This window comes from Capra hircus (genome assembly GCF_001704415.2).
Source record: "Capra hircus breed San Clemente chromosome X unlocalized genomic scaffold, ASM170441v1, whole genome shotgun sequence".
Lineage (NCBI taxonomy): Eukaryota > Metazoa > Chordata > Mammalia > Artiodactyla > Bovidae > Capra > Capra hircus.
The window spans coordinates 9481768-9498592 of record NW_017189516.1 but is presented as its reverse complement, the minus strand read 5'-3'; the positions used below and the strand labels follow the sequence as shown (position 1 = coordinate 9498592).

The following is a 16825-nucleotide window of genomic DNA, read 5'->3' as shown; positions in this document are numbered from 1 at the left end:
CCTTCATTCAAGTTCCCTACTTGTTAACATTTGTTTGTTCTTTCTGTTTACACATGCACATTATTTTTTCCTGAACCAGTTGAGAGTAAATTGCAGACATGGTGCTTCATGCCTCCTAAATATTTCAGTATAAATTTCTTCAAAGACAGTCCCATCACCATGGTCCAATCATCAAAATCAGGAAATGAACACTAGCATCATACTACCACGTAATCCAAAGATCCCATTCAAATTTCTTTAATTGTTCCAGTAATATCATTTATAGCCAAAATCAAAAACAAACAAAGACCCTTATGATTCAGAATCCAATCCAGGATAATATGTTACATTTAGTTGTAATATCTCTTTGGATTTCTTTAACTTGGAATAATACTCAGACTTGACTTACCTTTTTATGATCTTGGCATTTTTTTTTTTAATAAAACAATTCCCTTCTTTTATTTTATTTTATTTTTTTTTTAATTTTTTTATTTTTTTTTTAATTTTAAAATCTTTAATTCTTACATGCGTTCCCAAACAGGTGCATGGGGATGACCCAGAGAGATGTTGTGGGGAGGGAGGTGGGAGGGGGGTTCATGATCTTGGCATTTTTAAAGATTATAGGCCAGTTGTTTTATAGGATGTCCTTCAGTTTGATTTTGTGTGATATTTCCTCATGATTTGATTCAAGCTATGCATTTTTGACAATAATACCATAGAGATAATGATGTGTCCTCAGTACATCATCAGGAAGTATAGCTGTGGATTTATCTCATTACTGTTTATGTTAAGTTTGATGACTTCATTAAGGTGGTATCTGCCATATTTCTGTGCTGTAAATTTCCTATTTTCCCCTTGTAATTGTTAAGTATTTTGTTCCTGGATGATATCTGCACAACCCATTAGGTGTCAGTTAGACATGATTTCTCCAAGGAAGCTTTCCGGAATTACCTGTATCCCAAAGATTAAGTCAGTTTTGTCTCATAATTGAGAAGCTACAAATAACTAATAAATATTTGAAAGAATATTCAACCTTGTTAGCGAATTAATGCAACTGACTCACCATTTTTCTATCAAATTAGGAAAAATTTCAGAGGTAATTCTTGGTTTGCATTAAAGAAGTTAGTACACAGCTGGTGTTAGTTACATTAGTACAAACTGCATGGAAGGGAATGTAGCATTATGTCTTAAAAATTGTTTATACCCTTTGACCCAGTGATTCTATTACAGGGAATTAATGCTTAAATGATAACTCATTCTACTCTGTTTTTATGAGTTTAACTTTTTTAGGTTCCACATATAAGTGATATAATATTTGCCTGACATCTCATTTAGTATAAAGCCCTCAGGGTACATCCAAGTTGTCATAAATGGTAGGATTTCCTTCTTTCTTATGGCTGAATGATAATCTATCACACACACACACACAGGCAGGTGCATACACATATACTTCACATCTTCTTTATCCATTCATCTGTTGATGGAAACAAATCATTTCTCTATATTGTCAATGATGCTGCAGTAAACATAGGAGTGTATATATTTCGATATCCTGTTTTTATTTCCCTTGGATATATACCCAACAGAGAAATTGCTGGATCATATGGGAGTTCTATTTTTTATTTTTTGAGTAACATCCATAGTTATTATTTTCTATAGTTGCTGAAACAACTTCTATTCCCATCAAGTATATACAAGGCTCTCTTTTATCTACATCTTCACCAATACTTATATTTTTTATGATAACCATTCTGAAAGATGTGAGGTGATTGTGGTTTTGACTTGTGTTTCCCTTTTGATGAGTCATGTTGAGCATCTTTTCATGATCCTGCTGGCCATTTCTATGTTCCTTTTGGAAAAACTGTGTAGTTTTTTAATTGAATTATTTGTTTTTTGTTTTTTGTTTTTTGTTTTTTTTAAATCTTTAATTCTTACATGCGTTCCCAAACATGAACCCCCCTCCCACCTCCCTCCCCACAACATCTCTCTGGGTCATCCCCATGCACCAGCCCCAAGCATGCTGCACCCTACGTCAGGCATGGACTGGCGATTCAATTCTTACATGACCGTATACATGTTAGAATTCCCATTCTCCCAAATCATCCCACCCTCTCCCTCTTCCTCTGAGTCCAAAAGTCCGTTATACACATCTGTGTATTTTTTCCTGTCTTGCATACAGGGTCGTCATTGCCATCTTCCTAAATTCCATATATATGTGTTAGTATACTGTATTGGTGTTTTTCTTTCTGGCTTACTTCACTCTGTATAATTGGCTCCAGTTTCATCCATCTCATCAGAACTGATTCAAATGAATTCTTTTTAATGGCTGAGTAATACTCCATTGTGTATATGTACCACAGCTTTCTTATCCATTCATCTGCTGATGGACATCTAGGTTGTTTCCATGTCCTGGCTATTATAAACAGTGCTGCGATGAACATTGGGATACATGTGTCTCTTTCAATTCTGGTTTCCTCAGTATGTATGCCCAGAAGTGGGATTGCTGGGTCATAAGGTAGTTCTATTTGCAATTTTTTAAGGAATCTCCACACTGTTCTCCATAGTGGCTGTACTAGTTTGCATTCCCACCAACAGTGTAGGAGGGTTCCCTTTTCTCCACACCCTCTCCAGCATTTATTGCTTGCAGATTTTTGGATCGCAGCCATTCTGACTGGTGTGAAGTGGTACCTCATTGTGGTTTTGATTTGCATTTCTCTAATAATGAGTGATGTTGAGCATCTTTTCATGTGTTTGTTAGCCATCTGTATGTCTTCTTTGGAGAAATGTCTATTTAGTTCTTTGGCCTATTTTTTGATTGGGTCATTTATTTTTCTGGAATTGAGCTGCAGAAGTTGCTTGTATATTTTTGAGATTAGTTGTTTGTCAGTTGCTTCATTTGCTATTATTTTCTCCCATTCAGAAGGCTGTCTTTTCACCTTGCTTCTATTTTCCTTTGTTGTGCAGAAGCTTTTAATTTTAATTAGATCCCATTTGTTTATTTTTGCTTTTATTTCCAGAATTCTGGGAGGTGGATCATAGAGGATCCTGCTGTGATTTATGTCGGAGAGTGTTTTGCCTATGTTTTCCTCTAGGAGTTTTATAGTTTCTGATCTTACATTTAGATCTTTAATCCATTTTGAGTTTATTTTTGTGTACGGTGTTAGAAAGTGATCTAGTTTCATTCTTTTACAAGTGTTTGACCAGTTTTCCCAGCACCACTTGTTAAAGAGATTGTCTTTACTCCATTGTATATTCTTGCCTCCTTTGTCAAAGATAAGGTGTCCATATGTGTGTGGATTTATCTCTGGGCTTTCTATTTTGTTCCATTGATCTATATTTCTGTCTTTGTGCCAGTACCATACTGTCTTGATGACTGTGGCTTTGTAGTAGAACCTGAAGTCAGGCAAGTTGATTCCTCCAGTTCCATTCTTATTTCTCAAGATTGCTTTGGCTATTCGAGGTTTTTTGTATTTCCATACAAATCTTGAAATTATTTGTTCTAGTTCTGTGAAAAATGTGGCTGGTAGCTTGACAGGGATTGCATTGAATTTGTAAATTGCTTTGGGTAGTATACTCATTTTCACTATATTGATTCTTCCGATCCATGAACATGGTATATTTCTCCATCTATTAGTGTCCTCTTAGGATATAAAATCAACACACAGAAATCCCTTGCATTCCTATACACGAATAATGAGAAAGTAGAAAAGGAAATTAAGGAAACAATTCCATTCACCATTGCAACGAAAAGAATAAAATACTTAGGAATATATCTACCTAAAGAAACTAAAGACCTATATATAGAAAACTATAAAACACTGAATTATTTGTTTTTATGTTATTGAATTGTATGAGTTCTTTATATATTTTTGACATAAACTTCTTATTAGATATGTGTTTCACAAAAAGTCTCTCCCATGCTGTGGGCTGCCTTATATCTTTTGTTTTTCCTTTTCTTTTTTAATTTAAGGATAATTACTTCACAGAATTTTCTTGTTTTCTGTCAAACCTCAACATGAATCAGCCATAGGTATACATATATCCCCTATCTTTTGAACCTCCCTCTAGATTGATATAGAGCCCCTGTTTGAGTTTTCTGAGCCATACAGAAAATTCCCTGTTGGATATCTATTTTACATATGGTAATGTAAGTTTCCATGTTCTCTTTCCATACATCTCACCCTTTCTTTCCCTCTCCCCATGTCCATAAGTCTATTCTCTATGTCTGTTTCTCCATTGCTGCCATGGAAATAAATTCTTCAGTACCATTTTTCTAGATTCCATATATATGAGTTAGAATATGGTATTTATCTTTCTCTTTCTGACTGACTTCACTCTGTATAATAGGTTCTAGGTTCATCGACCTCTTCAGAACTGACTCAAATGCATTTCTTTTTATGGCTGAGTAATATTCCATTGTGTATATGTACCACAACTTCTTTATCCATTCATCTGTTGATGGACATCTAGGTTGCTTCTGTGTGCTAGCTATTGTAAATGGTTGCTTCCGTGTGCTAGCTATTGTAAATGGTGCTTAAATGAACAATAGGATACATGTGTCTTTTTCAATTTTGGTTTCCTCAGGGTATATGCCTGGGAGTGGGATTGCTGGGTCATATGGTGGTTTTGTTCCTAGTTTTTTTAAAGGAATCTCCATGCTGTCTTCCATAGTGGCTGTATCAATTTACGTTCCCACCAAGAGTGCAAGAGCGTTCCATTTTCTCCACACCTTCTCCAGCATTTATTGTTTGTAGACTTTTTGATGATGGCCATTCTGACCGGTGTGAGGTGATAACTCGCTGTGGTTTTGATTTGCATTTCTCTAATAATGAGTGATGTTGAGCATCTTTCATGTGTTTGTTAGCCACCTGTATGTATGTCTTCTTTGGAGAAATGTCTATTTAGGTCTTTTTCCCACTTTTTGATTGAGCTGTTTGTTTTTTCTGGCATTGAGTTGTATGAACTGCTTGTATATTTTGGAAATTAATCCTTTGTCAGTTGTTTCATTTGCTATTATTTTCTCCCATTCTGAAGGTTGTCTTTTCACCTTGCTTACAGTTTCCTTTACTATGCAAAAGCTTTTAACTTTCATCACGCCCCACTTGTTTAATTTTGGTTTTATTTCTGTTACTCTAGGAAGTGGGTCACAGAGAATCTTGCTTTGATTTATGTCATCGAGGGTTCTGCCTGTTTTCCTCTAAGAGTTTTATAGCTTCTGGTCTTATATTTAGGCCTTTAATCCATTTTGAGTTTATCTTTCTGTATGGTGTTAGGAAGTGTTCTAATTCCATTCTTTTATGCATAGCTGTAGTTTTCCCAGCACCATTTATTGAAGAGACTGTCTCTGCCCCACTGTATATTCTTGGATCCTTTGTCAAAAATAAGGTACCCATATGTGCATGGGTTTATTTCTGAGCTTTCTATCTTGTTCCATTGGTCAATATTTCTGTTTTTGTGCCAGTACCATACTGTCTTGATGACCATAGCTTTGTAGTATAATCTGAAGTCAGGAAGGTTGATTCCTCCAGCTCCATTCTTCTTTCTCAAGACTGCTTTGGCTATTTGGGGTCTTTTGTGTTTCCATATGAATTATGAAATTTTTTGTTCTAGTTCTGTGAAAAATGCCATTGGTAATTTCATAGGGATCACATTGAATCTGTAGATTGCATTTGGTAGTATAGTCATTTTCACAATATTGATTTTCCTACCCAGGAACATGAATATCTCTCCATCTGTTTATGTCATCTTTGATTTCTTTCATTAGTGTCTTATAATTTTCTGTGTACAGTTCTTTTGTCTCATTAGGCAAGTGTGTTCCTAGATATTTAATTCTGTTTGTTGCAGTGGTGAATGGGATTGATTCCTTAATTTCTCTTTCTGATTTTTCGTTGTTAGTATATAGAAATGCAAGTGATTTCTGTGTATTGATTTTGTATCCTGCAACTTTGCTAAATTCACTAATTAGCTCTAGTAATTTTCTGATATTATCTTTAGGGTTTTCTATGTACAGTATCATGTCATCTGCAAACAGTGAGAGCTTTACTTGTTCTTTTCTGATCTGGATTCCTTTTATTTCTTTTTCTTCTCTGATTGCTGTTCCTAGGACTTCCAGAACTATGTTGAATAATAGTGGTGAAAGTGGACACCCTTGTCTTGTTCCTGATCATAGGGAAAATGCTTTCAGTTTTCATCATTGAGAATAATGTTTGTTGTGGGCTTAGCATATAAGGCCTTTACTATGTTGAGGTAGGTTCCTTCTATGCCCGTTTTTTGAAGAGTTTTAATCATTAATGGTGCTGAATTTTGTCAAAGGATTTTTCTGCATCAAATTGAGATTATCATATGGTTTTTATCTTTCAGTTTGTTAATATAGTGTATCACATTGATTGATTTGCATATATTGAAAAATCCTTGCATTCCTGGAATAAACCCAACTTGATCATGGTGTATGAGCTTTTTGATGTGTTGCTGAATCCTGTTTGCTAAAATTTTGTTGAAGATTTTTGCATCAATGTTCATCAGTAATATTGGCCTGTAGTTTTCTTTTTTGTATGTTGTCTTCATCTGGTCTTGGTATCATGGTGATGGTGGCCTTGTAGAATGAGTTTGGAATTGTCCCTTCCTCTACAATTTCACTCATCTCACATACTAGTAAAGTAACGCTCAAAATTCTCCAAGCCAGGCTTTAGCAATACGTGAACTGTGAAATTCCAGATGTTCAAGCTGGTTTTAGAAAAGGCAGAGGAACCAGACATCAAATTGCCAACATCCACTGGATCATCGAAAAAGTGAGAGAGTTCCAGAAAAACATCTATTTCTGCTTTATTGACTATGCCAAAACCTTGACTGTGTAGATCACAATAAACTGTGGAAAATTCTGAAAGAGATGGGAATATCAGACCACCTGACCTGCCTCTTGAGAAACCTATATGCAGGTCAGGAAGCAACAGTTAGAACTGGACATGGAACAACAGACTGGTTCCAAATAGGAAAAGGAGTATGTCAAGGCTGTATATTGTCACCCTGCTTATTTAACTTACGCAGAGTACATCATGAGAAACGCTGGGCTGGAGGAAGCACAAGCTGGAATCAAGATTGCTGGGAGAAATATCAATAACCTCAGATATGCAGATGACACCACCCTTATGGCAGAAAGTGAAGAGGAGCTAAAGAGCCTCTTGATGAAAGTGAAAGAGGAGAGTGAATAAGTTGGCTTAAAGCTCAACATTCAGAAAACGAAGATCATGGCATCCAGTCCCATCACTTCATGGCAAATAGATGGGGAAACAGTGGAAACAGTAGCTGACTTTATTTTGAGGGGGCTCCAAAATCACTGAAGATGATGCCTGTAGCCATGAAATTAAAAGATGCTTACTGCTTGGAAGGAAAGTTATGACCAACCTAGACAGCATATTAAAAAGCAGAGACATTACTTTTTCAACAGAGTTCCATCTAGTCAAAGCTATGGTTTTTCCAGTGGTCATGTATGGATGTGAGAGTTGGACTATAAAGAAAGCTGAGCACTGAAGAATTGATGCCTTTGAACTGTGGTGTTGGAGAAAACTCTTGAGAATCCCTTGGACTGCAAGGAGATCAAACCAGTCCATCCTAAAGGAGATCAGTCCTGAGTGTTCTTTGGAAGGACTGATGTTGAAGCTGAAACTCCAATACTTTGGCCACCTGATGGGAAGAACTGACTCATTGGAAAAGCCCCTGATGCTGGGAAAGATTGAGGGCAGGAGAAGGGGACGACAGAGGATGAGATGGTTGGATGGTATCACCAACTCAATGGACATGAGTTTGGATAAACTGCAGGAGTTGGTGATGGACAGGGCATCCTGGCATGCTGCAATTCATGGGGTCACAAAGAGTTGGACACAACTGAGTGACTGAACTGAACTGAAGGGTTAGTTCTCTGGTTGGCTAGGGTCTTGGAGTCAGTGCTCCCACTCTGAAGGCTCAGGGCTTGATCTCTCTCCAAAGACCAGTCTAGGTCCAATCTACCAACAGGAATTTCACCCAAAATGAAAGGGCCTTTCCTTGAGTTCCAAAAGCCAGTGCATAAGAACACAACAAAGATCTCTGACTCAGCAAAACCTCGGTATCGCCTACCACATGGACAGACCTTGGATTGCAACAGATGACTAGAGGGTCTGTCTTTAGCAGTTCTTTTTCATCTTTTTGACTGTTTCTTTTGTTGTATAGAAGCTTTTTAGTTTGATGTAGTCCCTTGTATTGATTTTTGCTTTTGTTGCTTATAATTTTGGTGTCATATCTAAAAAAATCATTGCCAAGACCAATGTGAAGGAGTTTTATGTTTATCAGGTCTTATGTTAATCCATTTTGAGTTAATTTGTGTGTGTGGTATAAGATAGGGGTCCAATTTCATTGTTCTGTGTGTGATTATCCAATTTTCCAAAACCATTTGTTGAAGAGACTATCCTTTTCTCATTGAGTGTTCCTGGTTCCCTTATAAAATATTAACTGACTGTAAATACAGAGATTTATTTCTGGGCTCTCTATTCTGTTTTATCGGTTTGTGTGTCTACTTTAATGCCTATATCATACTGTTTTAATAACTATAGCTTGGTAGCATAGTTTGAAATCAGGATGTATGATGCCTTCAGCATTGTTTTTCTTTTTGATAATTGCCTTGGCTATATGGTGTCTTTTGTAATTCCTTGCAAATTTTAGGGTTTTTTTTTTCCTGTGAAAAATGCCATTGGAATTTTTATACAGATTACTTTGGATCTATAGATGACGGGGTAGTATAAACAGTTTAATAATATTAATTCTTCTGATCCATGTACATGGCAATATCTTCATTTGTTTTTGTCTTCAATTTCTTTCATCAAAGTATTGTAGTTTTCATTGTACAGATCTTTCACCTCTTCAGTTAAATCTATTCTTAAGTATTTTATTGCTGGTGATGCTATTGTGAATGTGATATTTTTATTTATTTTTTTGGATATTTTGTCATTACTGTACAGAAAACACCACTGATTTCTGTATTTTTGCTTTATATCCTGAAAATTTACTGAATTTATTGATTAATTCTGATAGATTGTTGGTTGAGTCTAGGGTTTTCTATATATGAGATCATATCATCCACAAATAATGACAATTTCAGTGCTTTCTTTCTGATTTGGATATCTTTTATTTCTTTTTCTTGGCTAATTGCTTTAGCTAGGCCTTCCAGTACTATGTTGAAGTAGTACTTCAGAGTGCTGAGAGTGGGCACCCTTGCCTTGCTTTTATCTTACAGGAAAACTTTCAATTTTTCACCATTGAATTTGCTGTGGGTTTGTTGTATATGGCCTTTATTATGTTGACATGTGTTCCTTCTATACTGAATTTGTTGAGGGTTTTTAATCATGAAAGTATGACTACAACCTCCATCTCAAATGTCTCTGGGACAATTTGGGAGACCAAAAAAAAAAAAAAAAGCTAAGAGACCCCTGTGAATAAAGAATGTTGTTATATTTTCTGTTCTGCTAAACGTATTTAATATGACATCATGTGCATTGATATGATACCGGGATAGAAGGATAAGAAATATACGTCTTTATAATGCTAAAGTTGTCCTTTCCTCCTTTGTTCCTCAAAGGCAGCCCTGGAAGCATTAGATGAACTGGACCTGTTTGGTGTGAAAGGTGGGCCTCAGTCAGTTATCCATGTCCTAGCTGATGAAGTACAACACTGCCAGGTAAGAGGATAATGGACCATATTATAGAAAAATATATTTTTACTCAGACTCAAATTTAGCATGAGCTTTAGAATAAGGAGAACTGAATGAGAATACATACTATGATTTATTATCATGTGCCAAAAATGTCTTATTAAGCATCCTATAGAGATAAACCTGATGTGGCATGAGCTATAGCAGAGATCATAGTCCTGTTCTCTCACCCAACATTATAAAGGGATCCCATCACAGTGTATGAAATTATCCTCTATTGTATCTCCTTTTCTAAATATACCAAGAGAACAAGAGGTGATAGATTTTGAGTGTTCTTCTTGATAGTGGTTCTGAATTTCTCTTGTCCCCATTGGCATTAGGGTTAGATGTTTGGAAATTAGATTGTTTACATGGTAAATGCATATCTTCAGTTTTGTTTAAGATTACTTCATATATTGAAAGATAAAGGTTCTTGTCATTGACAGTATGGCTATTCCCATCTTCTTCAAACCCTGACTGGACCCCCATGGTGTTCTAGTGAATATAATCTTACTTTCTAATTTTAAAAATGCAAAATTTTCAAATGGGAAGATAAATTTGGGGGATATAGGAGCTAAGCTCTCTATATCCTGCTTCCCAGTAGCTATATTTATGCTTAAATAGTTGTCAATGGAGCAGCAGGATTATGGGTAGAAAAATGATGCTTAGAATATTCTTTATCCATTGGCAGCTACTTAAAAATCAAGATTAGGAAACACTGAGAGAATGATTAAGACAAGGAATGATTTATAGAAGTAGCTAGTCTTCTAAGCTCTCACTATTGAATCATTTTTAGATTTTCATTTAAATTATTTTCTTCAACATAAATCTTTGGAAATTAAAGCTATTAGTTTTATAATCCCAGGCCACTTACTAATGCGCTACATTTGACTTCCTTTCTTTCCTTTCTTTCAGTCTATCCTTAATTCAATACTCCCCCGGGCTTCAACATCTAAAGAAGTTGATGCTAGTTTACTTTCAGTTATTTCCTTCCCAGCCTTTGCAGTAGAGGATAACCAGTTGGTGGAGCTCACAAAACAGGAAATCATCACCAAGCTTCAAGTATGTCCATATGTGCCTTTCTTTTCTTTAAGGCTCTAATTTTAAGGCAAAATTAGTATCTTTGTGGGCCTTGAATGTGGCCTGTGTCAGTGATTTAACCAAGCAATCAGAGTTAACATCACCAGTAATAAGTAATAGTAATATCATGTATATGCCGTGATACAGTGCACTGAGAAGTGCCTAGCACCTCTGTGATGTCCTTCCCAAGAATGCAGTACCTCAAATCAAATTCAGGGACATGCTACAAAATAACTGGCAGATGCTCTTCAAAAACGCTGAGATGATGAAAAACAAGGAAAGACTGAAGAATGGTCACAGATTAGAAGAGACTAAGGAAACATGACAGCTAAATGCAGTGGGACCCTAAACTGGATACTGGGACAGAAAAAAAGCCTTAATGAAAAGTCTGGTGAAATCCAAATAAGTTATGTACTTTGGTTAGTAGTGTTGTACCAAGGTTAGTTTTTTAGTCTTGGTGACTCAGTGGGAAAGAATATGCCTGCCAATGCAGGAGATGCAGGTTTAATTCCTGGGTCAGGAAGATCCCCTGGAGAAGCAAATGGCAACCCACTCCAGTATTCTTGCCTGGGAAATCCCATGGACAGAGGAGCCTGTTGGGCCAAAAAGAGTGGGACGTGACTTGGCGACTAAACAACAGAAACAACAAAATGTTCTGTGGTTATATAAGATATTAACATTAGGGGACCATGGTTGAAGGAAATATGGGGACTCTGTACTGTTTTTGGAACTCTTCTGTAAGTCTCAAATGATCTCGAAATTTTTTAAATGTGTTTCCTTTAAAAACAAAAATCTGCGGTCTTGTAAGAACTGTGTGAGCAGAACCACATAGGTTCGTAATTGGGCTGTCATAGACTTATCCGATGGTAGAAAGCCATGGAAAAGATAAAATAAGAACTTTGCTTTGGGGAAGAGCCTATAACTTAGCCCTCACTTGAAATCACATTGCTGAAATTGGTTTCTGTTGCTGGACTGATATCAGAGTTTTTAAAGTTATTTTTTAGGTATAATTTCTATGTGGTTGAAAGGTTGGCACATGTAGCTGTTGTAGAGGATGCATTTCTGATTAATTATATTGCTGTACCAATGTACGTGCTTCTTACTTGTTTCCTCTGCATTTCCAGGGTCGTTATGGTTGTTGTCGCTTTCTACGAGATGGATATAAAACTCCTAAAGAGGTAGGTTTGTTTTCCCCAAAATGAGTCCAAGATAGAATGGTCACTACTAACTGCAGCTTCATTCAGAGAAAATATGTATCTCATCAATATTACTTCAAATAATTACTAAACAGGGTAACAATGACTGATGCTTGCTGCCTTTTTGGGAATTAGTTGCCAGGTTTTCTCTGTGAGCTGTTCCATATTGAATAAAATAGAGGAAAGTGTACATCCTTCCACCTCTTGAAGTTGTTTAGTTTCAGGAGAGAGCTACTGATGGATGCTTAAATCACTGGATGAAAATTTTAGCAGAAACAGAATATTTACATAGTCTCAAAGTATTCCTCCTGAAATATTCAATAATTACAAAGGAAAACTCTTTTTGTCAGTAGATCCTTTTGGATCCCTTCCACCTTTTGCAGTTGATTAATTCTAAATAGTACTTGATCTTGAAAAGTTAACTTTTTTTTGTTCCACTTGTCAAAAATTTTCCTTGGAAATATCAATGAAGAAAATTAAGTATTATTAAAAAGAGAATGAGTGATTGTTAATTACTTTCATTGGCAATGTAGCTCAGGTCAGCTGGTTGAGAGCCATTATAATTTTTTTAATTACTGAGCTCAAACTCTTCTGGTTTACTTCCTCTCTTCCATGTTATACTTTAGGCCTTTTGACTTCTGCCCCCATTAATCTATTAAAATTGTACTCTGAAACATCATCATAATCTCCTGAGTAATCAATCTAGTAGCATTTTCTCAGTCCTTATTCTCTTTTTTAGATGAATTTAATTTTACTCAAATTATAATCCAAATTACAATGGATGATAGATAGTTTTGCATAGTTTTATGGACTATAACTAGATTTTACTGATTTCACTATAGACACTGAAGAAAACACAATAAAAATAGGTTTGATGTTACCTACCACAACATTTTCTTGAAATTATTTTCCTATTTTAATTTCCCCAACTCAATGCCACCCTAATTTTTCTCCTCTTTCTGTTCTCCTTCACCAAACTGAGGATTTAGCGAGTTTCTGTTCTTGGGCTGCTTATTCATTGTATATAGGTACTACAGCTATAACTTTTGTTTCATGAGTCACATCTTCAAGGATGATTCCCAACTTGCTGTCCTTCTAAACATTTTTATTTGTATGTTCTGCTACTAACTCAAAGTTAACAAGTACAAAACCAGACTCAAGGTTATTACAAATTAGTCTCACTTCCTCATATTTCTGCCTGTAGTATCATTTTTATCCTAGTTCTACTAGTTAGAACCATATGACAAATACTGGGTTGGGTAGCCATTTCCTCTTCCAGGAGATCTTCCCAACCCAGGGATTGAAGCCAGGTCTCTTGCATTGCAGACGAACTCTACTGTCTGAGCCACCAGTATTTGCTAAAGGAGGAGAGTGTGTATGTGAGCTGCCTTCTCTGAAACAAACTATTAGTGATGAAAGACTGTGTTGTAATACCTCTGAACTAAAGATATAGTCTGATCTTGGAGTAATAAGACAGACTTTGTTTATTGTCTTTACTAGGATCCCAATCGTCTGTACTATGAACCAGCTGAGCTGAAGTTATTTGAAAACATTGAGTGTGAATGGCCATTGTTCTGGACATACTTTATCCTTGATGGGGTCTTTAGTGGCAATGCAGAACAGGTAATGCGCTGGGGAAAGGGCTTTTCAGCAGATGGTTATTACGTCTTCCTCTTTCAGTTAATGACTGTGCTGACCTTATGCCCAAATGGAAGTCTTCCTAATAGGGAGGACACACAGTTGTCTTCACAGGGGTCCCTGACCTCCAGGATCCAATGCCTGATGAGCCAAGGTAAAGCTGATGTAATACTAGAAATAAAGTATGCAACAAATGTAATGCACTTGAATCATCCCGAAACCACCACATGCCCCTAGGTCTGTGGAAAAATTCCTTTCCACAAAACTGGTCCCTGTTTCCCAAAAGGTTAAGTACCACTTTCCTAGAGACTAGTAGTTGAGTGTACTATGTTAGAGAATAGCACTGAAACATGTACATTACCATATGTAAAACAGATGAACAGTGCAAGTTTGATGTATGAAGCAAGGCACCAAAAACCAGTGCTCTGGGACAACCCAGAGGGACAGAGCAGGAAGGGAGGTGGAAGGAGAGTTCAGGATGGGGGGAACATAAATATCTGTGGCAAATTCACATTGATGTATGGCAAAAACCATCATAATATTGTAAAGTAATTATCCTCCAATTAAATTAAGTAATCGAAAAAAGTAAAATTTTGACTGCATTCCTCCCCCCAACAAAAAGAGTTAAAAGACCTAGAAAAACACTGCTATATTTTAACATGGATAACCAAGGTCCTACTGTATAGCACAGGGAAATCTGCTCAGTGCTATGTGGAAGCCTGGATGGGAGATAGTTTGGGGAAGAATGGGTACATGTATATGTATGGCTGAGTCCTTTCACTGTTCACGTGAAATATCACAATATTGTTAACCAGCTGTATACCCCAATACAAAATAGTGTTTAAAAACAAGAGTTAGAAGACCAGACTTGACTTTTAGCAAATATAGAAAGCAGAATAACAAGCCCTGTCTATTTGCCTTAGTCATCAGAAATACTTGAATTTACCTCCTGACTTTATATGTCTTTTTAAAAAACAAATCTTGGAAATGATGTTCTGACTTAAGCAAACAAAACAAAACAGCAACCCAGTTATACCCTGTCCTCACCCCACAAAACACAGTCATCATTGCTTTTTTAGCTACACAAATAAAGTAGTTCAGAAACCATTGTTGGAAAACAGTGAGACTAGACAATTTAATCAAGTAACTTTAATGTCAGGCATTCTGCAAATTGGCTGTGTTCTAAACTTGGATGTAAAAACAACACATTTGGAATTCATTTTACTCAGTTACATAAAATACAGCTTTGTGTAATTTGAATGTTTTGGCCAATAGTAGTCTGCAATTACCAATGTGAGTTTAAATAATAGAGTTACACCAAAGTTTCAGGGGCACAAAGGGTTATTTCTCTAAGCTTTAGTAAATTATAGAGTATATTTTTTTGAGCAAGAAAAACAAGAATAGAAATACCTGCCATATCTTGACCACCCTATTTTGATTCTACCATTTTTTTCAGTCCTTTTCAAATTCTACAAAATAACTTATCAAAAACTGTGCTTGCTCAAAGAAAGATTTATTTGTTAAATGTGCCAACTGAGTATAAACACATTTAGGTTTTTTAAACTCTTGGGAGGAAGAAAAGAGTTGGAAGACCTGGATTCTTTTTTATTCTTTTCTTTTCCCAACGTTGCTACTGACCACTGAGTAGCCTAGGTAGTGTCATTGACTTCTTTAGTTTCTCTGTGCAGGCATACCTCAGAGATTCACAGGTTCCGTTCCAGACCAGCATAAAGACTGCAAATATGTCAATAAAGCAAGTAATATGAATTTTTTTTGTTTCCCAGTACTTATAAAAGTTATGTTTATCCTACATTCTATTAAGTGTATAATAGCATTTTATGGCTAAAAGAAAAAACAATGTATATACCTTAATTAGAAATAATTTATTGCTAAAAAATAATAAGCATCATCTGAGCCTTCCATAGGTCATAATCTTTTGCTTTTACATGCTTTGAGATACTGTGAGAATCCCAAAAAACATGACACACAGACACAAAATGAGCAAATGCTGTTGAAAAAATGGTGCCAGTAGACTTGAACAATGCAGGGTTTCTACAAACCTTCAGTTTGTAAAAACAAACACAACAAAAAAACGCAGTATCTGTGAAGCATAATAAAGTATAATAAAACAAGATATGCCTGTACATATGATGAGAATAATTTTTCTCTCTTCATTGAAGAACTGTATAGCACTAAAATTCTTTGAATTCCACAGATGAAGACGTGATAAGTGCAAGGTACAGTCAGTTTGGCTATAATGAGACACATATGTTACCTAAAAATTACCATGCTCTGCATATTCAAGAATTAAAAACTAGGGTTTGTGGGAAAATGTGGTCTGGGAACAACACTTAAAACGTTTCTCAGAAATATATACAAAATGATAGGAACCTAATAAAAACAGTACCACAAATAGACATTAGTGGCTTTAAAGCATTCATTCATTCCTCTTTCAAAAATTATATTCTGAGAAAACTATTTTGCAAATAGCATACATTTACATACAATTCTGCTCATCACTATTACATTCATACAAATTAAGTCTGGTGATAATTTAAATGTTCAACAAGAAGGAAATGTTAAGTTAGAGATCATGCATATAAAATATTATGCTACTATTAAAATATTTATTAAATTTAATATTATTAAAATTTTGGATTAACTTGTTTCATATTTCAAATATAATTTTTAGTGTTTGGTTTTCTCATAATTGAAAAAGCAGTACCACAGCTTTATACATGTTAAATGTTTAAGAAATACATAAATACCACAAAGATATAGCCCTTGTACTTGGAAAACAGCTGAAGTTTGCTTGTGAGTATGTGCACCTCACAGGGCTCCCATGCTTGCTACTCCATGTGCCAGAGGAAGAGAAGAAAAGAGAGAGAGCGTGAAAGTGAAAGTCACACAGTTGTGTCTGACTCTGCCACCCCATGGACTATACTCCAGGCCAGAATACTGGAGTGGGTAGCCTTTCCCTTCTCCAGGGGATCTTCCCAACCCAGGGATCAAACCCAGGTCTCCTGCATTGCAGGCAGATTCTTTACCAGCTGAGCCACAAGGGAAGCCCAAGAACACTGGAGTTGGTAGCCTATTCCTTTTCCAGGGCATCTTCCCAACCCAGGAATCGAACCAGGGTCTCCTGCATTGCAGGCAGATTCTTTACCAACTGAGCCATAGCTCAAGAGATAGTTTAAGAGGGGGAAAAAAAAGA

General features: G+C 36.1%; 1 protein-coding gene across 5 annotated transcripts in view; it reads left to right on the top strand.

Annotated features, from left to right (window-relative positions):
* Positions 1-16825, top strand: part of PHKA1 (phosphorylase kinase regulatory subunit alpha 1) — a 175154-nt gene that overhangs the window by 28726 nt on the left and 129603 nt on the right. For all 5 annotated transcript variants that reach the window (XM_018043850.1, XM_018043848.1, XM_018043847.1 and 2 more), the window contains exons 7-10: positions 9587-9685; positions 10613-10759; positions 11902-11955; positions 13474-13596. In XM_018043850.1, the coding sequence (XP_017899339.1) occupies positions 9587-9685; positions 10613-10759; positions 11902-11955; positions 13474-13596 (423 nt within the window). The remainder of the gene's footprint in view (positions 1-9586; positions 9686-10612; positions 10760-11901; positions 11956-13473; positions 13597-16825) is intronic.